The 26,110-nt window shown below is 33.5% G+C and overlaps 3 protein-coding genes across 3 annotated transcripts in view; 1 reads left to right on the top strand and 2 right to left on the bottom strand.

The window, feature by feature from the left end:
* The first annotated feature begins 234 nt into the window (after positions 1 to 234).
* LOC115241911 (angiotensin-converting enzyme) overlaps positions 235 to 26,110 on the top strand; it is a 65,707-nt gene continuing 39,831 nt past the window's right edge. Inside the window, exons 1-10 of the mRNA XM_029817875.1 lie at positions 235 to 291; positions 1,700 to 1,927; positions 3,945 to 4,103; positions 4,230 to 4,326; positions 5,197 to 5,340; positions 5,519 to 5,710; positions 5,865 to 5,962; positions 6,107 to 6,276; positions 6,453 to 6,577; positions 8,420 to 8,762. Coding sequence (XP_029673735.1) covers positions 235 to 291; positions 1,700 to 1,927; positions 3,945 to 4,103; positions 4,230 to 4,326; positions 5,197 to 5,340; positions 5,519 to 5,710; positions 5,865 to 5,962; positions 6,107 to 6,276; positions 6,453 to 6,577; positions 8,420 to 8,762 — 1,613 coding nt within the window. The remainder of the gene's footprint in view (positions 292 to 1,699; positions 1,928 to 3,944; positions 4,104 to 4,229; positions 4,327 to 5,196; positions 5,341 to 5,518; positions 5,711 to 5,864; positions 5,963 to 6,106; positions 6,277 to 6,452; positions 6,578 to 8,419; positions 8,763 to 26,110) is intronic.
* LOC115241912 (skin secretory protein xP2-like) lies at positions 10,599 to 12,553 on the bottom strand. The gene is made up of 2 exons (XM_029817876.1): positions 12,363 to 12,553; positions 10,599 to 11,976 (listed from the first exon to the last, which is right to left on the bottom strand). The coding sequence occupies exons 1-2, from the start codon at positions 12,372 to 12,374 to the stop codon at positions 10,756 to 10,758; spliced, it is 1,233 nt and encodes a 410-aa protein (XP_029673736.1). The 5' UTR covers positions 12,375 to 12,553; the 3' UTR covers positions 10,599 to 10,755.
* On the bottom strand, positions 19,612 to 21,382 carry LOC115241913 (tetra-peptide repeat homeobox protein 1-like). Its single transcript, XM_029817877.1, has 2 exons — positions 21,142 to 21,382; positions 19,612 to 20,829 (listed from the first exon to the last, which is right to left on the bottom strand). Exons 1-2 carry the CDS (start codon positions 21,365 to 21,367, stop codon positions 19,835 to 19,837), a joined length of 1,221 nt encoding a protein of 406 aa, XP_029673737.1. The 5' UTR covers positions 21,368 to 21,382; the 3' UTR covers positions 19,612 to 19,834.

Below are 26,110 nucleotides of genomic sequence, written 5' to 3'. Positions count from 1 at the left end.
TTTGCTACGCATGACCTCCCTGTGGTCGCGTTCGAACAGCTTCGCAGGGATAAATGTACACTTGACGTCGACCACGGGGCTTTTAGTGTCGGCAGAACAAAATCGTCGCTCGTGTTAGTCGTGCTTGATCGGTGGAACGGAATTTTGTACGACGACGACGTCGTTGCGTGCAATCGGTCGGCGATCGTGAATGATCATTATCGAGAATCAAAATCAGTCTTATTTTTAAGACACATGGAGTTTACTTTTAGTGAAACTGGCAAGCTGTTAAACCGCGCTAGCGGAAGCTTTGTAAGTCTTCTCTCATCAATGTGGCTATCTTCCATAGTGATACAGATTTTAACGCTAGAAGAGGTTCGGCAATTGCTATTCATCTTTTATTTTGATGGATAGCGTAAATGGCGGTCTTTGTATTCTGGAAAGTTGCATAATTCTGATTAATAATAAATCATCAAGTTTGATGAATCTGATAAAAAATTAGAGGAGATGTGAATGATAAAAAGATGCTACATCAAAATAATAAGTGTGCTCCTTCTTATGTCGAAAGGAATATGGTGGATGTCTAATCTAATTTACGAAATGAACGCGTGATTAAGTAAATTAACACACTTAATAGTGAGAAGATAAACGAATCTAGTGTTACAAACTGTGTCAACATTTTTCACACAGCAAAATTGAAAATATATTATATAAGAATAATCAAATATTAGCAGTGTAAATTTATGCAATTTAATTCTTAATCATTCATACAAGTACATATCAAACACAAATTTCGATTTTGCATAGTCATAAAATTATTCAAGCATATTTATGCATTATAATTATAAAGATAACATGATTGTGAAAAATAAACCACAGAAATTCGTGACTTTTTATGTGAGTTAATGAGAAATTGTCATTCAATCGTTATTCCTTTTACAATTTTAATTATGTAGAATATTACGGCGACATTACAGTATTATCAAAATTAACACAAAATTATTATCATGAGTCTTCTCAAAAACCTAAGAAGACTTACTCTGAAATTCTTTTTACCCTCTATTTACATATGTTATACGTACAAAACATAGGGTTAAAAATAGATAACACAAAAAATTCAATACTATTATACGACTGGTCTAAATAATTTCGAGCACGCAATACGCAAAAAATGATGGACATAAGCGAAATTCACGTATTCAATTATGTCAACTTGTAGCCTTGCAAATTTAGATTGACATGTATGCGTAGCGGTAGAGTTCATCAATCTTGTCGGTTATTCTGGAAATAGGGGTAGCTGACCCTAAGAACTTCAAATGACTTTGCGATTATGGGTCAACCTTAATATCGACCATTTTTTAAAACGTGTTATTTACATTAGCATTGAAATCGTTATTATAAGAATATCAGAGAGAAATACTTATTGTTGGAATATATGCTGGACTCAATAAAACATATAAATAGAAATAAAATAATAAATAAAAAATTTTTTAATGTAAAATTAGATGTAAAGCTTGCAAAAAAAATTAATTAAAATAAATGTAATTTTAGAGAAAAAAACATTTTACACAGTTCAACAATAGATATCCGTCTGATTTAATATTTTTTTATTAATTTAGAATTAATTAGTTCATAACTGGAGCTTCCTATTTTAATATAGTTGGCTTTTGTTTAGAATTTATAATTAACACAAAATTAATAAATATGTATGATGATGTAGATAAGATGGACAGCGTTCGTACTTTGCCTGGTACCGGCAGTTTTCGGTCAATTGGACTTGCCGCCATACAGGGACAACAATATTGATCGACAACTTCCTTCCAATGAATTAGATTACCGAAATATCTTAGCTAGATTAGATTTCCTCGGTGCAGAGAGATGCAGCGCCAACGTAATAGCGCAATGGGCGTACGAAACCAATGTCAACGAATATACACAACTGCAAGCGGTAAGACTAATTTTAATACAGTTTAATCTATTTATGAAACATTATTTTTTTTTATTCATTATTCTTCATTATTCTCCTTAAATAAGAAGTTTGTCATGTTACTTTATCATATCACACGTAGTTTCTGGTACTGTTAACTCTTTCATTAATCAGGCTAACAAATTTCGAAAGTCTCTTTTCGGCAGTGTAACCCGCATGTACTTGTAGCCCCCTATATTTGTAATTTAGGCTATCTCACAATACAATACAAATCCGTCGGTGATTTAACAAAATTATTATCACCGCATCATTAAAAGAAATTGTATTTTTGTATTAATTAAACAAATAATTTAGAAACAACATTTTAAATTTAAGAAGAATTCAAGAAGATATTTCTCCCGTTCTAAAACAGCAATAATCCATAGCTAAAACTTAGAGACATATGCAAAGATATCTTTTAAGTATAAAAATTAAAAAAAAAATCTTTTATTCTGAAATTTATTAAATAAAAATAAATAAAATAATTAAAATAAGCTAAAATAAAAGAGATATTAGATTAAAATTAAAACAAATTACTATCAAAAAATACACAGAGATGCAATTATAAAGATAAAAATGTATAAAGGCGTTAAGTTTTCAACACTAAAACAAAGTACAGTGATAATTATGGAAAATAAGTCGCGTACAATCGTATAAATTTCTCATCCACCCTATGAAATGTCTCCATAGGGACCTCGACCTCCTCTCGGTATCCTCTCGTACAATTCGTGATGTTTACACACATTGACTTGTCCATCGGTGAGCGAAGTACTGACGCTATTTTGTAGGCGCATCGCGATCACAATTTTCCCTGACACGAGACCGTTTGTATTGTCCGCAAAAGGCCGAACGCCTCCGCGGGAAATCTTCCCAGGCGATGGCATTGTCGTGATAGTCGTCCTGAACGATTTTGCAATCGCTCAGCTGTCTCGTATAGGGGAACGGGAATTTTGTTCAATGCGAAAACCAACCAAGCTTGCCTCGCGTGACGTTAACATAATCGAGATGCTGTTTTCCTTTTCCGTGACTGAAAACGTCGTTGTACGACGAATCACCGCCTTGCTCATTATCGCATGGGAAGTATCAATTACTGAAGTTATTTTTCAACTTCAGTTAAAAATAAGTCTTGTATTATAAGATAATATAATTTTGTATAAATGCAATTATATAAAAACTATATTAAGTATTTATCCTTTATACATTTTTTTATATATGATTATATGCACACACAAATACGTGAGTAATTTCAATGATGATAATAAGAATATCATGTTGCAATACGATATTTTTTTAAGTTTTTTTTTTATGAGTGTACGCTGACATGCTACTTGGAAATATGCCACATGACATGTACTGGAATTTGCGTTTACACATTATGTAGTCATTATCTTGCTGTTTCTTATGTAATAATAAAGGTACAGAATATACATAAGTACATATTTAATTCTCAAGACAATATATTGTATAATAATTAATCATCAAAATGTTAATAAATAAATATATATATATATATATATATATATATATATATATATATATAGTATTTGCATTATATTTGCGTTTAAATATGGAAAAACAAATGCAATTTCACTTTCTTAGCCACATTTTTCTGAAAACAGGTTACTGTCACGAAAAGACATAGACAGATACGTTTTATCTATACTGGCTTTATCTCTAACGGTAAAGCCGTCGTTTACTGATTTGCGCTTTATTGCAATTGCGTTTTCTAATCAGTTGCAGACAGATTTTCTTATGTCATGTAATTAATGTAACACAATTGCACAATAACACTTAAACTTTTTTTCTAATTTATCTGTTACTTTATAATTATATAAGAAATTTAGTATGATAATAATACATAATTTTTATCATTTAAAAATAATTGACATAATTCATTCATATATATGTCTTTTTTTTCTATTTAAATATTATAGAAGAATTTTTCTTTTTTTAACGTAAAAATTACTTCTAATGCATATTAATTTTACATTAATTTCAGCTGGATGCACAACGGTTATATGCGGATTTCCAATACCAAGCTTGGATTCTGATTTCCAGAATTGATATAAATTCTATTCAGGACCCCATAATTAGACGACGGCTTCGTTATTTATTCATCGTGGGTCCTTCTGCATTGCCACCTGATCAATTAGACAGAGTAAATATTAATTCTATTCAAATAGCCGAGCGGTAATATTAGCGGCGCTTATATTAAATTGAGTATGTTTATAATAAACACACGTTATGCATTACAAAAAATATATAGTAAATTATTTCTTTACAGTACAATCGCTTAATCAACGATATGCTTGCCGTTTATAATGGGGCCACCATATGTGCTTACAACGATCCCTTCCGATGTGGATTGCGTTTATATCCAGGTAATATACCACATATTACACTAAATGACAATTGATTCGATATGATGCCACCGCGTTCGTACAGGTAGTTTGTCGCGGGGAAACTCTGCGGGAGAGTTTACGTAAGTTCAAAATGCGCATGAAAGTGTGAAGAAGTAGAATACGTCACGCGCGCGCGCGTTTGCCGAGGGGGGAGTCCCTTCTTTTCCGTTAATTTATGAAGACTTCTGTGCCGCTATATGCGCCTCTAATTGTCTATTATTTTTGCAATGTAAATCCGTATGCATGCCCATTTAGACACGAAATAAATAATCATTCCATAACATAGTAGAGCGTGCGCGCGTGTAGAAAGCGGGTAATTAATTAATTAGCGAATACGCTACGCAGTTGAATACAGTTTATTGTAGGAATTTAATTACACTCGCGTCTGGGTGTACCGCGAAATAATGATTAGCCGGCCCGAAGAAGCATACTTGGATTTTGACCGAAAAAGGATAAGTAAGTTTGCGCGACTCGATCTAGAAATTTACCGATCCGGTACATGATTCTGGCATATGAATGTTACGTCATGATCACTTTATGTCTAGTAATATTCGTGCTACATAAAATGCACCGATTCCGACGTAAAGTTATATACCTCAAGACAAGAGAAAAAACATGTTTACGTGGCTAGTTTTTCCGCAGACTTCGTGCTACATAAAATGCACCGATTCCGACGTAAAGTTATATACCTCAAGACAAGAGAAAAAACGGCCAGTTTACATGGCCAGTTTTTCCGCAGATCCTAAAACATGAACACCAGTCGAAAAATACTCGACAATCTCAGAAAATCTCGTATAAGGTAGCAAAGCATGTAAAATTTAACATCGACTACATTTTTTGTTATTTCAGATATATCGCAAATTATGGCAAAGAGTCGAGATTGGGATGAACTGCAATACGTTTGGACTGAATGGAGAAGACGAAGCGGTACACCAATTAAGGATCTATATCAACAACTTGTTACGTTGAACAATGATGCTGCAAGATTGAATAGTAGGTTTAACATTAATTCAAGGCCGACATAAAAATACATATTAAACGAAATTTGCGATGCTAAAACTAATAAACAAATGATTGAAATATCATATATGTTAATTAAATTAAATTAATAATAATGACACCGGCTACATATTACAAACATTATAAGTTCTTATGCTATTATTTTTTACAGATTTTACGGATGCCGCTGAATATTGGATGTTCCCTTATGAATCTCCCAATTTCCAACAAGATATTGAAGAAGTTTGGGAAATGATACGTCCGCTTTACGAAGAACTGCACGCATATGTTCGCAGAAAGTTGAGAGAACTCTACGGTCCTGAAAAAATCGGCGGACATGCTCCACTTCCGTCTCATATCCTTGGTACAATCAATATTATGCATATGTATTATAAATATAACTCAAATTCAATTATTTTTATAAACATACGACAATTATTTCTCAACATTAATAAATTATTTAAATTTAAATATTGTTTGTTGTTATGTAACTAATATCATTATTTTTATAATTATAGGTAATATATGGGGGCAATCTTGGAGCAATCTCTTAGATGTTACCCTACCGTATCCCGGAAAAACATATCCCGATGTCACGCCGGAAATGCAAGCTCAAGTAAAATCTCCCTTTATTTTTCTAATTTTGTCATCAATATTTTATATCATGCGTATTATTATATATACACAGCGTGTATATAATCAACATTGATAATTATTAAATATATAGTTAATTTTGATAATTGCGTATTATAATGCGTAGGGCTATACACCAATTGACATGATTCGAGTGGCTGAGGAATTTTACCTGTCCTTGAACTTGAGTGCTATGCCGCCGGAATTCTGGGCCGGAAGTATAATCGCCGATCCAGGCGATCGTTCACTAATTTGCCAAGCCTCTGCGTGGGACTTTTGCAATCGTTTAGATTACAGGTAAACTCGCTTATTAATATATATATACATGTTAATCAATTAATATACCATGTAATAACAATATCAAAAAATCTTTTAATGGCATCTTAAAATTTTATAAATAAATATTAGATTTGTATCTTAATACTTATAAAAGGAAATAAAAGTTTTTAATATTTTTATATATATATATTTAGGATTAAGATGTGTACAAAAGTGACAATGAAGGATCTGATAACTTTACATCATGAAATGGCACACGTTCAGTATTTCTTACGATACAGCGGTCTACCTCGTGAATTTCGTGATGGCGCTAATCCAGGTATAAGAATATATCTAGAATTCTTAATATTAATCTGCACACTTTTAATAAGAATTAGGATATTAAATAAATACAATACAGAATATATACATATGGCCAAAACATGCATATAAAATTATATTTATTGTATCTTGTGTAAATATAAATTTAAATTCACGAGATAATATTATTTAAATTTTAACTCTTTTTATTCTTAATTATTATTATAAATTTTAATAAAATTTAAAAATTTTTAAAAACACGGATAAAATAAAAAATAATACAAATCACATAACGGAAAATAAATTTTCTTGCAAAGAAATAGTCATCAAAACAAATGCACAAAAATAAACTTATATATTATTTTTCCATGATAAATAGATAAATACAAAATAAATGCTCTAGCGTTGTGTCATAAAGCTGTATTACGGTTTTACGCTACATACGCCTACATCTATTGTTAACGTCGCTAATCTTTATTACAATATACGAATGCAATAATGAGAAATTGCATCACGCTAGGAAGAAAAAATCCGCGTGACGGACTAAGATAATAAGATTGAAATAGTTTGAACGATGATGGCATACAACATCGGACAGATGACACGCGTTACGTAAATGCATCGTTAGTTCCTGGCCCGACTTCCGGAAGGCACGGCCGACTTGTGTACTTTTACAACTAATAGCGCGAAAGCGAGAGCGCGAGAGCGATACGCTCGAGGTGTACGCTGCGCATTACATTACTCGCGAATAGACGCGTAGATTATACTCGCGTACATTGGCGTCGGATGTTAAAATATTTTTATTACGGTGCAATCGCGCTTTCACCGTCGCAACGGCCGGCCGGTCGGCCAGACCCGGTCATTCGCCTTGTACCGGAACACGGATTGTTTTCGAACCAACGAGAACGGCTTCGCAGAGGTGGCCTTGCCGATCGATTTCGCATAAAATCTGCAAGCAATGCCTCAATCTCTCTCGCGAAGACGTCGCTTTCATCGAAATTCGCGTTATTATACACGTGAATTATAATTATTTTTAAATTATTATTCACGCTCAAACAGATTTTACTTATATGCGCGTGAGCAGTTTTTATCCAGGATGTAAATTTGGTTTAATCTGGATATGCCAGTAGTATTTTTGTACAATTATTTGTGTATTACATATATTATTTATCTCTCTTTTCATCTACATTTCCCACTTACAATGCTCAATTAATGCTAATTCCGAGTTATGAAATTGTTTTAATTGCACCTTTGATCGTTAGATACGATTTGCATAAGGAAATGTAGTAAAAAGAGAAATAATCAGCGTCATCTGCCACGCTCGAGTTATCGGTGCAAACTGTAATTACATCCTGGTTAGCACCAAATCACATCGTGCGCAAAAAGCCACCGGGCTATCCGCGCAGACCGGAGAACCTCGAGAAACTTTGCAATAATCATAGACGGAACTCAGCGACAAGCCATCTGTTTCATCTGACGTCGACTTTCACCGTGACGTTCGATTATCAAACATCCGAACTCTTTCAAAGCGTCTACGAGTGTTCTTAAAGAACAGCACTCCAACTTCGAGATATTAAATCATGAAAAAAAGTTTCATATAATTAGTAATTCATACATTAAGACATTATCTTTTATCACACAATTAAAAGATTACGATAATTTATTATAATCATAAAATAAGCCCATAACTAACAATAAGACGTTAATTTCTTGATATCCATTATTATAAATCCATATTGAAATAGCTACATTGTTTTATAATAATCTCTTGAAAAATGCAGATTATAATCTTTGCCAATTTTTTTTATTTAGTATTATCTTGTTATATCTTAAGTAATTATATTAATTACATAATTATCAGGATTTCACGAAGCGGTCGGCGAGACTGTCGCTTTGAGCGTCGCGACGCCGCGTCATCTGCAAACTCTGGGCCTGGCGAACAAATTCATCGATGAGCGCTCCGCGGATATCAACTACCTCTTTTCTTTGGCAATGGAAAAACTCGTGATGCTACCTTTCAGCATCACGATGGACAGATGGCGATGGGACGTTGCTCGCGGCTACGTCAACAGAGAGGAATACAATTGTCACTGGCATAGACTGATGGAGCAATATGCGGGGACGAAACCGCCGGTACTGAGATCCGAGGACGATTTCGATCCAGGTGCGAAGTATCACATCCCGGCCAATATCCCGTACATACGGTAAGTACCGTTTGTATTTCAATTTTATTTCATGCACGTTTCTGCTTTTTTCAATATGAATTTCGCGCTCATAATAATCGATTGTCTTGCGTAGACGTAAAAATTATTATTAACTGATGTGTCAATTTTTTATGTCCTTTGACAATCTCGGTAACTATGATAATTATAATTAAGATTAGATATGTGGGAAAAATTTGATAAAATAATAACAGAAGGAGCTTTTGCAATCATAATACTTGAAATCCTGGCTGTAATACATACATTCTACAGGATATATTTTAATATTATTTCAATAAGTTTATCTTATTAATTAGATAAAGATGAAATAACACCTGCTATATTTGAAAGGTACTTTCGTACGTAAAGTTTCCAATAAATGTCCGAAGCGAATAATCTTGTTGCGAACAATTTTCCGCGCCCGCGTGCTTTATGCACGAGATCAGCGATTTCACTTTCGATTTGCGATCTCGTGCTCCTCCTCTTATGATTTACTCATCGGCAGATCAGGAGAAAGAGAGATGAGATATCCTTTCTCCGACTATCGTTACGCGTTGTAGTTAAAACGATGTGCGTTTGAATTAGATTTAATGCCTGAGAACTGCATGCCAAATGATAGATCGCGAGGCAGAACAAGACGCTGATATTATCGAATCGGAAGTATTACGTATATGCACTTTTCTTCGTTAGTCATGCTAGATAAAAGAAAGTTCCATTTTCATCGACCGTACGAGATTAATTACGTATAGGAGCTTTTGCAGCACTAATTATTGAGTGAATTTTCCGGATACGATCCCGGCCGAAATCGCGGGAACGACTTTCGCCAGCTCTTCTACTTTTTCTTGTTTCCTGCCGGAACAAGAAATCGTGCAATGCCTCCATCACAAACATCATTCACGCGGAGTACGCGTGATCGAAGATAAAGATTCGTCACGCTGCATAAAGTTCAAGGATATTAATTCTGATAAGAAAATTACACACGGAGAATCCATCCCGTAACGTAAAATCGATCTTTATCATTCAGCTTTCCGTTCACAAAAAAAAAAAAAAAAAAAAAAAAAACATCTAGATTGATCACTGTCTGTTTTGATTTAATATATTACTTTCTCGCTCATAGAAAAGGAGTACAAGAGAAATTGCATCAGCGTGAAATTTATTGAGGAAGGACAAGCATATAAAGATAAGCGCAAGTCTCAGTTCAGGCTCCTTGTAGAATATGACAATAGAAAGAATTTTTCTCAAGACTGTGTCATTTTGCTCTTTGGTTTTATTAAAAAGAAGCGAAAGGCATTGTACAACATATATAAAAGATGTATGTTACATGTTACGAATGTCGAAAGAAACACACAATAGAACATCCGTTGACGGATATTGAAGTGTCGATAATATATCTAAGGAAATCGTTAGAGCGCTGTCTACGCGGACTCGTGGCACCCGGAATCATCTTTCGCGACGCAAAACGACTGTTCTGCAAACTCATTTCCCTCGCCGGGAAATCCGCGGCGAGTGGACCGACATTGCTAAGTTAATAAAATAAATACGTCCGCGTTTCCTTCGCTCGCGGACTTCGCATTCGAGCGAGCGCTTGTCGCGCAAAGGAAACGCTTCGTTAACGCTCCCGAGTGAAAAATCAGCCGTTAAACGCGTTACAAATCACATCGTTTTCTACAATTATATTCTCTTCGACGCAATGCGTTGACAAATGTTGGCAGAAAAAATATTATCGAGACGTGTTCCGTAATAGGTGCCAATACGTCCGCTCGTGCGATGCAGTGGAGAATTTTTTTTTTTTTTTCTTACGAAAATTAACCTACTAATGATCTAATTTTCAAATATATACACTATATATACATTTTCATCAAGATGTTGATCAGTCGAGTTAACAAATTCTGTTTAGTGACAGATATTTATATCGTCGTAACGTATTTCTTTTCCTCTTTCATGTATTAATTTTTCTCTGAAACGATCGAAAAATCCTCCACTGTCACGCTTTTTACTAATATCCCGAGTGTCCCCCGAAGCTGGACTCATAATCACCCCCGGAAGAACCGTGATCGTGCACTGGTACTGCCACCGGCACTTTTACGGGATACGGTACCGCCTTGGGGACCGTCACAGGCACCTGCTTCGTTACATGAACTGGCACGGGTCGATCGTAAGGCACTTTTACGGCGTAGGGCACAGGTTTCTCGAACGGGACGGGTACCGGTTTCTCCACCGGATACGGCGCCGGTATTGGTACCTTAACGTGAACGGGCACGGGCTTCTCCACAGGTACAGCCACCGGTCGCTCTACGGGCACTTTGACCGGATAGGGTACCTTCTTTTCTACCGGAACGGGCACCGGCTTCTCGACGGGAACCGGATACGGTTTAACTATGTGTACTGGATAAGGTCGATCGACGGGCACTGTCACCGGATACGGTATCGGCTTCTCCACGGGGAAGGGTTGCGGCACGTGTACCGGGACCTTTACGGTATACGGTACGGGCTTTTCCACCGGAAATGGCTGTGGCACTGGTACCTTCACTGGATACGGTATTTTCTTCTCTACCGGATACGGTTGGGGCACGTATACTTTGTAGGGCACTGGTCTCTCTACCGGTACGTGCACAGGATAGGGCACCTTCTTTTCGACGGGATACGGTTGCGGTATATGAATTGGCACCTTCACGAATACCTTTACCGGTACCGGTATCTTCTTCTCGACGGGATACGGCTGCGGTACCGGTACTTTTACAGGATACGGTACTTCCTTCTCCACCGGATAATGAACCTTCTTTTCAACTGGATAAGGTACCTTTTCGGTCTTCACAATCGTGATCTGTTTGATTTTGCCACCGTCGTCGCCCCCGCCGCCACCACCACCGCCATAACCACCGCCATAACCACCGCCATAACCACCGCCATATCCACCGATATCGTGACCTCCGCCGATATCTCCACCGCCGATGTCTCCACCGCCGATATCGTGACCTCCTTCAAAACCGCCCCCGCCGCCGTAATCGCCGCCGCCGTAATCGCCACCGCCATAACCGCCGCCGCCATAACCGCCCTCGTCCTGTCCCCCGTAATCTCCCTCGATGTGACTCAACCCGCGCTTATCCTGTTTCTTCTCCGTGCCTTCGGCATTTTCGCTTGACGCAATTTTCTTAGTTGCAATCTGCTTCTCCTCGCACACGGCCAAGGCTAGCAGCCCCGTTAATAGCGTGAGAAACTGCAATCGATAAAAACACCGTATCGATTATATCAGCCGCTTGCAGCTTTAATGCTCTATCTCTTGAACCATGAAAGAATACTATTCATGCGCGAGATACAATCGTTAATATGTTTCGAATACTGTATGATTACATAAAACACTGAGCCTCTCGAAGGCTTTTGGTTCTTTGATTGTGAATTTTATCGCCTTTGTCACGATTTACATCAAGGAGAAATATTGATAAATTTTAATTGTAATTAATTTGATTTAAAAAAAAACGTGTAGCTATCATCACATTTATTTTAAATAAAATTTCAAGCTTGAAAAGATGCAAAAGCAAAAAAGCTAAGTCTATCTAATTTGCAAAACTAATTGATGCTAATTTTACCCGTTGTGTCACTTACCAAAATTCTCATGTCTACCAGGTCTCTCACGATCTAGTTAAAGTCCAGACTTTACTGGATGCTTCCCCCCAAGGTATCACCGTCTTTATAGTCCGCTTTCCCCCAACGCGTATTAAGCGAGCCCCTCTGCGCTCTCGCGGAAAAGTGAAACACGCGTCTGGTGCTCGCCCGACGTACACGGTGTTATGGCACTTTTTTTTATAAATTCTAGACACACAGACACATCAGTGCTTCTATAATCATATTTAACGGTGTAGCAACCGTGGAAAATTGAATACCGGAAGTTACAATAATGATGTTCAAAAATTCAAGCAAATATGTGATATAAAAAATATGTATTTATCGTAAAAAAAAGATGTTTCATAATTATTTTTTATACAAAATAAATAGATGCTCAAACTTTAAGAAAATGTTTAGAATGGAAAATATAATTGCCAATTGCAAAACACTGTAACAAATAAGAAAATCCAAAAGAATAACTATCTGCCAAAAGAATATTTTAAGATTTAATAGAGGGTATTAATTGTTTTACGCTCTACTGTTAAATTTTATATAGGTATACGTAATGGTTGATCCTTTTTAGCCTTGTTCACCTACGCCATTGGATACGTTTCCATTCCTCCCCTACTATCATCTCCCTTCTCTTTTCAATCTCCCTCTTCCTCCTTCCGCCGTTTTACATCTCGTGGAAGTTTCTCGCTCGTATATCGCCGTCCGGCAGGACTCTCCCCCTCCGTATTCGGTACCCACGGAAGGACGAGAGCGCAAGACGCGGCAGCGGTTGCGGCAGGCTTCTCATACGGGTTCTCTCAGCCGAGACGAAAAACACGACGGTAGACACCTAACGGTCTCTTCTGCGGTCCGAGGGAGAGAGCAAGAGGAAGAACTCTGGGAACGGTAGGAGGAGAGGAAAAGTAAAAAGTTGTAGACGAAAAAGAAGAGAGAAAGAGAGAGAGAGAGAGAGAGAGAGAAACAAACAGCGCGATATGTGCAAAGAAGAGATATAAATTCTAGAACGTACGCTGATGTGAGACCAACCGCATTATAATGTGCCGTTTACTAGATGCGTCGTACGGTAAATCTCCAATTTTTGCAACTTGTTTTGGAATAAGAAATACTAGACTCGGACAAAAATGCAAGAAAACGGTAGCCAGTGGGCCTATTCTCTAACTTTGTAATGATGATGTCGTTATCGTTACGTGTCGTTGAGCAGCTAAAACGTATTGGAAAATAGTTGCGCAACGACGCGTAACGATGGCGAATTTGTCGTTAAAAGTTACAGAATAAAAGTACTGGAATAACATTTAAGATCCTTATGTATATTATGCATATTAATGATGATAGTAACAAGATGCTTATGTATATTAATGACAGAAAGTAACAAGAAATAAGAAAAAGTTTAAATTAAAAAATATAATTTAATATTATTCTATTTGAAGAGTAGAAACACGAAAAAATAGCTAAATTGGATTCAAAAACATAACAATTTCTTTTAATAATTTTTTTATAAGAAAAGAAAATTAGCAGAAAAATTATAACAAAAATCAATCAAAGATAATTTATACTGTTCGATTAAAACACTGAAAATATATTTATATAGAATGCATTTCTCGCCCGAATTCTTTTAATTTTTAATTTGATATTCAGAGATATATATCTGTAAGTTACATTCTGATAAAGTTATATAGCGAAAAAAAAAATAAGAAGTAGTAAGCGAAACTAGTTATTGCTGAAAGAGAAAAAAAATTAATGCTAAACAAGTCGGGTAAAATTAAAGTTCAAGTTCAAAATTTCTAAACATTCTTAATGGTATACAGTCGCATTGATTAATAAGAGCATACACATATATATATCGCAAAATTTATATAATTTCTTCAATGAAATTACGTAAAACGAAGGAATATTTTTTTCTCAGATTACGCCATTAACGAGAAACGCAAAAATCAATGTATATTTCACGAAAAAAACGATTTTATTACGACAGTTTTATGACCGTTCATATTCCCTCTTCCGAGCAAACGCAAATAAGGAATTGATAATTAAGAAAATAATTTCAGTTATACAATATTTCACTTTTCAACTTTATTTGTACATAAATCTTTTGGGAAAATCAATTATTCATAAATCAATGAATATTCTAATAGAAAATTTCATATATATATTACGCAATTAAAATACAATTACATAATTTTCATTTACAAACTTAAAAATTGATAATACAATTATCGAATAATTAGAAATCCTTAACTTTTCGAAACTTGAATTTACTTTAAGAAAATAATATCAGTAATTAAATTAACGAAAATATAACAATTTTTTTTATACATAAGAGAAAGGTAATATCGGATATAACAAAATTAATCGCGCGATGTATTATTATTTTAAATTTACATAAAGCTATTGATTATGATATACATTAATACTTTCTCTCATTGTCAGTATCAATATGATAAATTATTTATGGCATACAATATCTGCAGCTCTATCGTTGAATGATTCGTAATCTAATCTTGCGATTGCTGCCATTCATTGTTGGCGTTTTCGTTTTCTATCGGGTTTTCCTTGTTCTTAATTTCATCTTGATTCTTCCAACCGAGCTTAATGGGAACCGGTACTTGTACGATGTGAGGAAAGGGCTTTTTCGCCGGAACAAGTAACGACTTTGTTCTGTAAATCTCGTAAGGTTTGTCCACGGGTACTTTGTTCGGAACAGAAAAAAGTTTAATTACCTCTATCGGCACGGGTTTTTTCACGGTGTACAGTCGAGGATCTGGGACTTTGACGGCTACCGGAACTGGTCTCTCTACCGGTATTGGATACGATTTCTCTACAGGTACTTTGATTTTTATCGGATATGCTTTAGGCACTTCCACCGGATACGATCTAGTAATCTGTACAGGATATGGTTTTGGCACTGATACCGAATATGGTCGGTCAACAATGACCTTCACCGGTACCGTTACTTTCTTCTCGATCTCGTACGGGGTCGGTATCTTGGCCGGTACTTTAACTTTGTAGAGTACCAGCTTGTCGACAGTATATGGCTACGGTACCGGCACCCTTACTTCAACCGGAATCCTTTTTTCAATCATGTATGGTTGCGGCACCGGTACTTCAACTTTATACGGCACGGGGTTATCGATCTTTACCGCGTATGGGACTTGCTTCTTGATGTAATAAGGTTCCGGCTCTTCGACGAGTACATTTACATAGACTTTCACCGGATAAGGCACCTTTTTCTCCACCGTGTAAGTGTACGGGTATTTAAATCTTGTACGGAACATGCTTGTAGATCGGATACGGAATCTTCTTCTCGACCGTCACAGGTACCGGTACCTTCTTCTATACAATCACAACTTTCTTGTTTGATTTATCCCAATTCTCTCGGGACCATTTGCTTCTCGGAAATCTTCTCCTAGAATCTGACGTGTTTCTAAAATCGATTCTGCTAGACCTTGCACGAAAACTTCTACCTCTCATATCTTGAGGAACGAATTTGGATTCGCCCCTTCGTGAATATGTGCTCCAATCGCCCGCATCTTCCTCTGACTCTTCTTCATCTTTCAACGGTTTGTATCTGTCATAATCATCATACTCCTTTTTTTCTTTCCGCGGATCTTCCCTGACATTAGAATAGAACTCGCGGACAATCTTGGATTCCGTAGTAATATTTCCATTGTCGAGGGCCTTCTCCACTGCCCTCTCGGCTGCCCTTTCGGCTGCTCGTTCCACGGCGAGCTCCGCGGCCCTTTCGAGTTCCTCCCTGCGACTAGCCGATGATGTAAGAGCGACACCGAGACACAGAAATGCTATAAAACACTCCCACTGTTTAAAGAAATACGACGTTATATAGAACTATAAAAATATTGAATATTATAAATATTTATGTGATAATTATTGATCAAATCATTATGGCATCAGGGCATCAGGTAAGTATTTGGCTCTACAATATTATTATTATTTTTTCTTTTGTAATAAATGTCAAATTTATTCTGTCTTTGTTGAATATAAAGTATTTTTACTTTCTTTATTTTAAAAGAGAGGATGTTACAATATATTTTCAAAGATTTCTAAATATTTAAATTAGATATAAAATAATAAAGTTTATCTTGGGGATTTAAACGGAATAAATTTGGCAATTATTATCAAAGAGAAATTAATAATAATGATATAAAACCGAAGTATTTACCTGATATCCCATGATGACTTTGCGATCAAGGCAATAGATCGACTTACACTGAATTCAAATGGAAAGATATCTTACTATTATTTATATACCATAGACTACTTTCGCCGGTTCAACCAGTTGGACTTTTATAGCCTTGCAGAATCTTATTCGTGACAATTATCTACGCTTAAATGATCATCATTGTTTCGCGGGCTGTAAATGCCGTTTATTCGCCAAGAATGAACCATGCTATCTGTTTTAAAGTTAGGAGATAAAACGCGAAATGCGTGAACAGCTTGAATCACGAACACACACTATTGCTTTAAAAAAAAAATATACAAAACTAACTTTTATGAAAAAAATTTTATTACTTTTTTTGCTTAAGTTTTATTGATATCAAAATTAATGCTTATTTCATAAAACGTTTTATGTAAAAATATTTAGTTTATAATAACAAATTACGTTAATGAATCTATTAGTTTAAAAAATAAATGTTTATAATAGTTTGTATGTATTCAAAGAAAATTTCTACAGTTGTAGATTATATAATATAAGAGAGAGTAAGAAAATATATTTTAAAGATTTCAAAGGTTTTAACAAATTATTTGACCTATGACAGAGGAACGCATTTACTATCGCGTTTTAATTCATTAATATATACGAGAAAGATTCCGGATTAGTAAAGTTATTTACGATTGATTGATGAAAGTGAATGGGGGATACTTTCTATATCGAATCGTAAAACTGAACGATCTTTGCACATACGGTGCCAAGAATTTCATTTTCCCAGAACATTCGATCATATTTTATACAAATAATAATTTTTTTGATATTTTTTTTTTCTTATATTTTTTATCGTTTAAATTTCCGGTAATAATAGTTTTCCTAATCTTTCGTTAATTTAAATGTGTGATACGTGAAATCCTGCAAATTATATGCGCAAAGTTACAAAGAATTTATAGGAGAGGAATTGATAAAAATCCATAGTTAGAAAAATTCATAAATCAGATAAGACAACTTGTATTAAATCTATTGCTCAAACTATATATTAAATGATCATTTTATTTGTAAAATAAATAGTTAGACAAGGAAATGCTATGCCTCTTTTGTTACAAACAACTAACATGTGTATTGTTTGATACGATCGATACTTTCTTTTGTAGCAAATTGAATAATTCGATCGAATTTCTCGGATCAGTAACATTAGTGAAACCGAAACCAGTGTAAAAGTGCTCTCCACATATCTTGCCTTCTCGAAGTTGCACAAAACTTTCCCGCTTTGGCAGCGGTTGTACACCACTTAATTTATATGCTTCTCGCGAAACTTTCTTCTGATACTTCCCGGAGATACAATATAACCGAAGAAAAAAAAAATCCTTTGTCATTCGGACAATGACAGTTCTAGCTAAGCGCTATTTATTTTATCGCTTTCGTTTTTCCCATATTAACAGTGTATATAGTAAAAAAAGCGCGTCGCACTAAATTTATTCATCATAATCTTGATATAATTATAATACCTCGAATATTATATATGTAAATTATGCCTAGTCGTATCTTTACAACACGGAAGAATCTAAGTGAAATCGTAACATGTGTCGCTTTGAATACGTTCTTACGTGTACTATAATCATTTATTTTGCAAATTTCACAGTCGCCATAAAGAAAATTATAATGTGATATAAGAGCAATGTGTCTGTAATTGCTTCGTGTATTAGTACGTTAACTGTGGATTCTATTCCTTCCATAACACTTCCACATCTGGAAGTGTTTCGCAAAAAAATCTAAGATACATAATAGTTAAAAATGTTTTTTTCTATCTGTAATATATACTGATTTATGAATTAAGTATATTTCACATATATATAAAATTTATACACATATATATAAGTAAATAAGTAAAATTATATATAGATTATAAATTTACACATTTAGTATTTAAATAACTTAAATTTTATGGAAGAAAACGGCATCTTCTCTTTAATAAACGTATAATATGTGTATGTATATTTATGATAATTATTGAAAGTTCAAATTTGCAGTTAATTTGTATTATAAATTTATGCAATTTCTCATTATAACTTATATTTCTTTACTTTGAGATGAAAAGATTATTACGAAGTTAAGAAGAAAATTTTATTGTTTATAATATATGTACATATATGTATCATATGTTTAACACATTTTTAACAAAGTACTAATTCTTGAGATATTGCATATTTTCATGCATATTTATAACTTATAAAATAAAAAAAGTGTTTTATAAGTTTATTAACAATTAATATTCTATTAAAAAATTAGATCAAATCATGATTTTATAAATTTGATTTGATAATAATTGTCACATAATATATATTATGCATTTACACTGAATGAATGTACTTACGCTATGTGCAATCGACTGCTTCTTATGGTATTGCGGAAGGAATAGACATTCCGTAATCAGAATCACGGTCAATGTCGTTGAACGACTGTTGTTTTGCAGAAATCAATTACATTCCGTCAATCCTCGTCTCGCTGTAATTACGAGGCGGCGAAAGTGACTGGAATTAAATTGACGACAAGAGGAGACTTTAATGACTGATTCGAAAGAAGACTTTAATGATTAAACGAATGTCGCAAGAAATTAATTATCGGCATTTATTCAATTAGATTTTAAAACCAATTTCTATTTTTATTATTTTCCTTTTTACGCGTTAATTGTTTGAATAAAATTGTTAAGAGAGATAACAATCAAAAATAAAAGTTAGGTTAATTTAATTACATTAATTTTTTTTAATTAAATCATATTGCATCTAGAATACTATTTGGAATATAGTGATTAGATTTGCTTAAGAGGATAATTTTATTCAATAACAATCATTTTTATTTTTACAGCTTACAATATTTTCTGGCAAAAATATATATTATTATCAGAATAATTTCATCAGTAATTGTAAATAAAATGTAATAATAATACGGAAGATAATATTTTAAAAGATAACATTATATGTGACTTTACACATATGCATTCAAGTAAAAAAATTCATATAAAGTAAATAAATTTCTCTTCAAGAAGTCAATAACAAATATTCAACTATATTATTAATAGTTCTGTATTCTGTATTAAAAATTTGTCTGTAAATTTTATGTTTCTTTAATATTATATAATGTGATTTGATAATCGAAGGAACATAAGATTTACAGACAAATTTTTAATACAGGATATAGAACTATTAATAATGTATCTAGAATTGGGCAAAAATTAATCAATTCACAAAGCCTCTAGCAGCTATAAATCTATTAACGTCTATTGAATAATTTATTTTTATGAATGGCCATATTTTTTAGAATTAGTATTTCTTGCACTCCTATGATCCACCTGTTCATCTATTGGCATCGCAACTGGTATCTTAATCGGATAAGGAATAGGTTTTTCGATGTGATACTCGACCGCTTTGCTCACGTCAATCGGTATAGGCCTCTGCATTGGTACCTTTACCGGTACAGGTACGAATTTTTCTATAAAATACGGTATCTTTTTTTCAATCGAATATGGTGCTGGTACGGGAATCTGTACCTTGACCAACACGGGTTTGTCCACCGGGACTGATACCGGCCTCTCTTCATGCACTTTGACCGGTATAGGAATCGGTTTCTCGACAAGATACGGGACCGGGTTCGCGATCGGTATCGGATATGGTTTTGGTACCGGAACCGGTATTGGTTTATCCACCGCGATTTTTACAGGATAATGAACAACTTTCTCGACTGGATACAATTGAGGTACGTGTACCGGTACATGTACCGGTATCTTCACCGGTACCGGTACCTTCCGTTCTATGGGAAATGGATTTGGTACCGGGATCTTTACTTCGTAATGTATTTTCTTCTCGATGGGATACGGTTTTGGTACATATACTTTGACTGGAACGGGACGATCCACTGGTACCTTAATCGGATACGGGATCTTTTTGATGACCGGTACTGGTCGCGGAATTTTAACGGGAACTTTGACGAGGACTTTCACGGGATAAAGCATTTTCTTTTCAATCGCATACGGCTGCGGAACGGGCACTTTAACTGGATACGATATTTTTTTAATCACGGGATATGGGATAGTTTTTTCGATGGGATACGGTACCCCGATTTTCTTTATAATCGTTACAGTTTTATGCATGTTCTCGTGTACATGATGACCTAATATTTTAGTATCGTGTATGTTTTGTTCACCTCCGCCATCCAATTTATGACCGTAATTCTTTGGCAATTCGTACTTATTTTTAGGTCCATTTTTTAAATATACGACATGAGATTCTGAAACTGGAATTATTTTTTTATATAAATTATATTTAGTTTTTATTAATATTAATTATGCCGTCTATCAAAAGACAAACATATTAAATAAATAAATTCAAATAAAAACAATTACAAGATAATTATAAAAATAATATGTTATTACACATTACAACTTCTCCACTTTTTTAACATTTTGTGCTTGCTATCTTTATGTTTATCGAATTTTAAGTCTTTAAATGTCATGTCTCATCTAAAAGATATTGCATGCAATGTAGATGAATGAATGTGTCAGCTCTTACATCATTAACTTTATTAGAAGCGTATCAGAATACTTACATTCGTTATCTTTTGACTGATCTAGTTTGGTCTTGCGTACATTCATATTATTTATATGAATGTTTCCTTTTGCAATATTGACTCTATTGTGCCTCATGTGAAAAGGCATAATTTGATACCTTTGTTGTGCTGTAGGAAGATTATCGTACTTATATGCGTATGTATTAAAGTTGTCGTACATTGAAGAAGTTGACACCATAGCCACAAAGAGTGATAATAAAAGCATCGCGTGTTCCTGCAAGTAGCGAAAGCTACATAATTTTATAAATCTATGACATGTTTATATATATATATATAGTGTTGTGTCAAATTATTGTATCAAGTTTAAAAACACAAAATTAAGAATATATAATCTTAAAAATATTTACATTATATATTTTATCTATAAAATTTTTAAAATAAAAAATCTGATAACATATAAAATAAAAACTTCCATTTACTCTTCTTCTTCTAATATATGCTCTATTTCATAAAATAACAGATTCTCTTATTTTAATATATGTCACAGATAAAGAATTTCTACCACATTTTAACAGAATCTTATTGTTTTATTTTTAAAATAATTTGACACAAACACTATGTAAAAAAAAAAATCTGCACAATATCATAGTTTCAACACTTATTCACAAAAAACTATTAAATCTTTCCAACGGCATAAGAACGTACCGCATGTCTCATCCTGAACGAGATAATAGAACAATTTCTTGGGAAAAATCTTCAAGCACCTTGCTCAAGTTGAGAGTAAATAGATCAGTCGTATACTTTTACCATCTTATATATATGGTTGCCACAGATACGTTGTACTTACTGATCTAGAGATGCACGCAATGATTTCTTCAAGAGGGGATAATCACCTTCGCGTTTTGTTACTTATTACTCGCGCGAGTGAAATTGTCCTTTTTGGAACAGCAAAAATTTGAAAAACTACTAGAAAGAGCTGGTTCCAATAGATTTACCTATAAAGGTAGTAACATTTATTGTTTCGACAGCAAGAACCGCTCACTTCTTTTATGGAATCTTGATATTCTCTCGGATTGGTTCTCTTGACCATGATCTTGAAACGATAGTAGACATTGTTGCATAAAATAACAGAATAAAAACTATTATTTCAAAAAAACATCAATAAAAAAAAATAAAATATAAAAATAAAACTCACGGAAAAATTTTATTTATTTTTTTGATTAAATGTCATAGAAGCAATTTTCCGAAAATTTAATAACAGTAACTCGATTACTTTTTATTTATCTTTAAATCATTTCTATTTTTATCGCTAAAGTCTGTATTACTCGCATAACGCATGACAAAGTCTACTGCCGGAAACATAAGCAGTCACTTGGAAAGGAACATAAATCCGATAAATTAGAATTTGTTGCTATGCATCGCCGCTTTGTCAAGATAACGTCGTGAACAGAAAGTGAAAAGTGTCAAAAAACTTTTCACATCGATACAAGAACTTGTATAGAAAGACCAATTACAGCAATCGCTAAAAAATGATCACTCGACATTTTTCCAAAAATCATAATTATACTTGTGATCAATCAAAATAGTAAACGTTATTATCACAGAGTGAATGTGTATCGATTAATTTCAAATTACATAAATGTTTCCATCTATATCGAGTTATATAATTATGAACTAGGTTATTTTTAATATCTAAGACTGATATGAAGGGGAGTTTACATAATATTGATACTAAGTTATATAAACTGTTTTTTAATTGATCGTTTTTTATTGAGTTGTATATTGAACCATTTAAGCCGATTATAGTAAACGTAGACATATCATCTGAAACGATCTCTTATATGGATTCATTCAAAGATGATATTACAAATTATCATCGTGCAAAACGTTTTCACAGAAGAGATAATAAAGGAGAAATAATGATGTTGTGAGGCATTTAAATTTGCATTTGAAATGGATTCTGAAATGAGATCGTATATGATAGTAAATATAAGATAAATTTACCAACACCATTACAAGGAGAAAATAATGCTCGCATTGCTTCACGTTTGTTTCGCATGAATTTTGCTATGTGCACGCGATCCTAATCATGGTTCATGGATCACCGATCTTCATTATCATTTTTCAACGCGTTTGCGTGTCAAATATTTAACGCTCGGCAGCAACCGCATGGCTGTAATTAACTGCAAAAACCACACATCGTTACTCGCGAAAGATTGCTCGCGCCTTTTCAAGATAGATCGATAAATATGGAGAGAGTTTATCATGTGATAGCACGAGTCTTTTATCGAAGATGCATAGACCGGGAAAAATACGTGATGTGAAAAAAGAGCCGCGCTCGTAAATGGCTTGTTAACATTGTAATGCGAGAAATAGTTCGACATTTCTTGTAGTGACGACGGCATTAAGATCCTTCTAAATGAGTATTTGCGAGAATTCGTTATACTCGTGTTGAAGGAGGAAGTCGAGAGCGGAAGCGCGAGCGCTTTGAATCTGCTTCACGCTTCCGGATATCTAGATTATGACATAAATGGGAGATTTATTGAGCGATAAACATGAGGAGATGGTACATTTTCTGCGCATAATTTATTGGAACATCTGCTTAGAATATCCTTTTTAAAGTATACAGCAAATGCTACAATAATAATAATTTTCCAAACATGTGATAACTTGATAATTAAAAAATTAATCTTATATAATTATACGATATCTTTCAATATACTTCTTTAATTATATAGTTATTTAACATACTACGGTTAAATTCTTAAACTTATTCAGACCTATGCTTATAAATATCATTAGCAAGTCAGCAATTTATTTACAAGAAAGGAGAGAAGAAGATCTCCGTAAATCAAACGTTATTAATAAACGCGATATCTGTAGATTAATGCTAATAAAATTTGTGCATAAACTTGTTTTCGTTATTAGTGTCCTCTTATTAATGAGGGAAATACGTGTTTTGTACGCTCATAAACTTTCTTACATCTTTAATATATAGGTTTTACCTTCACTCTCTCGAGATCGCTACATTGCTAGATATATACTTTCTAGCGCACATGAGATAGCAAAGACGACATGTTTTAGTAATAGGAAGCGACACTGTTCTGGAAGATTATATCTGTTATTTAATCTTTTAATTATGTCGCTGCACGGTCTGCTTTATTCTAGGACACTAACACGATCCCATGACGTATGATGACCGATCATAAATGTATATAACTATTATCGTGAAAATATAATACATTATTTAGAAGAGCAAAATAATATACAATAATAACAATTAATAAGTAAAAATTAATAAATTAAAATCCCATATCTCGTTTGTAAAATATAATTATATTAAAAATATATATACCAATACACATATCGCATGCTTTCCATAAAATCAGCCTTTCTTCAAATTTATTAATTTAAAGGAAGATGTGTTATTTTGCTAGTAAAACATGTTGATGTATTTCAAATTGTGCTCTCTGATAGTCCTACTTTATATTCTAGGCTTAAAATTACAACAAATTATCATTCACGATAGCAATTGCAATAAATCACCCTCTGCAAATGTCAAATGCATAATCACCAAGAGGGCAAAGTGGATCATGATACGTTTGCATCATTACTTTCACTTATCATGCGTTCACACAATGCAATTTAATGTCTATTAATTTTAAAGATAGATTGCTGCTTAAATAGTAACGATCTGCAGTAACTACAGCAGATAGAGTATTTCTCTCACGGTATATGTCCCAGATGAATTTTACGAACCACAATAATTTAAGCTATCAACAGATGATAGTAATGTACAGATATAAAGAAATCAAATTTTAATAAAAATACATATATGATGTATGTCTTAGGATTAGAATAATGGAATAAAAATATTATATCTTTTGACATTAATTTTTCTGTACTATTTTGCATAAGAAATTTATTTGTAAGTTAGTTTATTTTAAAAGATTTGATTTCATAAAATGCTCGGAAAGAAGGTAATCGAAGATAATATTATAATATTTATTTTGTGACTTAATAAAATTATTTCATTTAGAGAATATCCTTTAATAGAACATCTTTATTATAGCAGCAAATATAAAAGTACCAAGCTACTTTACCGGTTATGCTTACCGGTTACTGTCTTTGGAAATAATTGAGAGAAATGCCGTTTCTTTTTAGATAGATTCCGAAGACAATTAATATAAGAGACATCCCCAAAAAGTTTGAATTAACAATTGATAATTTATACAAAAATATTTATTCGTTAAGGGGATCCAAAAGCTCGTCTGTTTTACCGACCATAATAATTAATATTTGCTTAATATAAAAGTTTTGCAGTTTGTATGCGCAAAATAGAATAACTTCGTCTTCGGAATTGCATGAAAGAATATAGGTGAACGTTTAAAAATGTTTTTTACTAGGCTTCTAAATACATTTTTAAACGTTCACCTATATTCTTTCATGCAATTCCGAAGACGAAGTTATTCTATTTTGCGCATACAAACTGCAAAACTTTTATATTAAGCAAATATTAATTATTATGGTCGGTAAAACAGACGAGCTTTTGGATCCCCTTAAGGAATAAATATTTTTGTATAAATTATCAATTGTTAATTCAAACTTTTTGGGGATGTCTCTTATATTAATTGTCTTCGGAATCTATCTAAAAAGAAACGGCATTTCTCTCAATTATTTCCAAAGACAGTAACCGGTAAGCATAACCGGTAAAGTAGCTTGGTACTTTTATATTTGCTGCTATAATAAAGATGTTCTATTAAAGGATATTCTCTAAATGAAATAATTTTATTAAGTCACAAAATAAATATTATAATATTATCTTCGATTACCTTCTTTCCGAGCATTTTATGAAATCAAATCTTTTAAAATAAACTAACTTACAAATAAATTTCTTATGCAAAATAGTACAGAAAAATTAATGTCAAAAGATATAATATTTTTATTCCATTATTATAATCCTAAGACATATATCATATATGTATTTTTATCAAAATTTGATTTTTTT

This window comes from Formica exsecta, unplaced genomic scaffold, assembly GCF_003651465.1.
Source record: "Formica exsecta isolate Colony F162 unplaced genomic scaffold, ASM365146v1 scaffold54, whole genome shotgun sequence".
Classification (NCBI taxonomy): domain Eukaryota; kingdom Metazoa; phylum Arthropoda; class Insecta; order Hymenoptera; family Formicidae; genus Formica; species Formica exsecta.
This window is presented reverse-complemented; position numbering and strand designations above follow the sequence as displayed.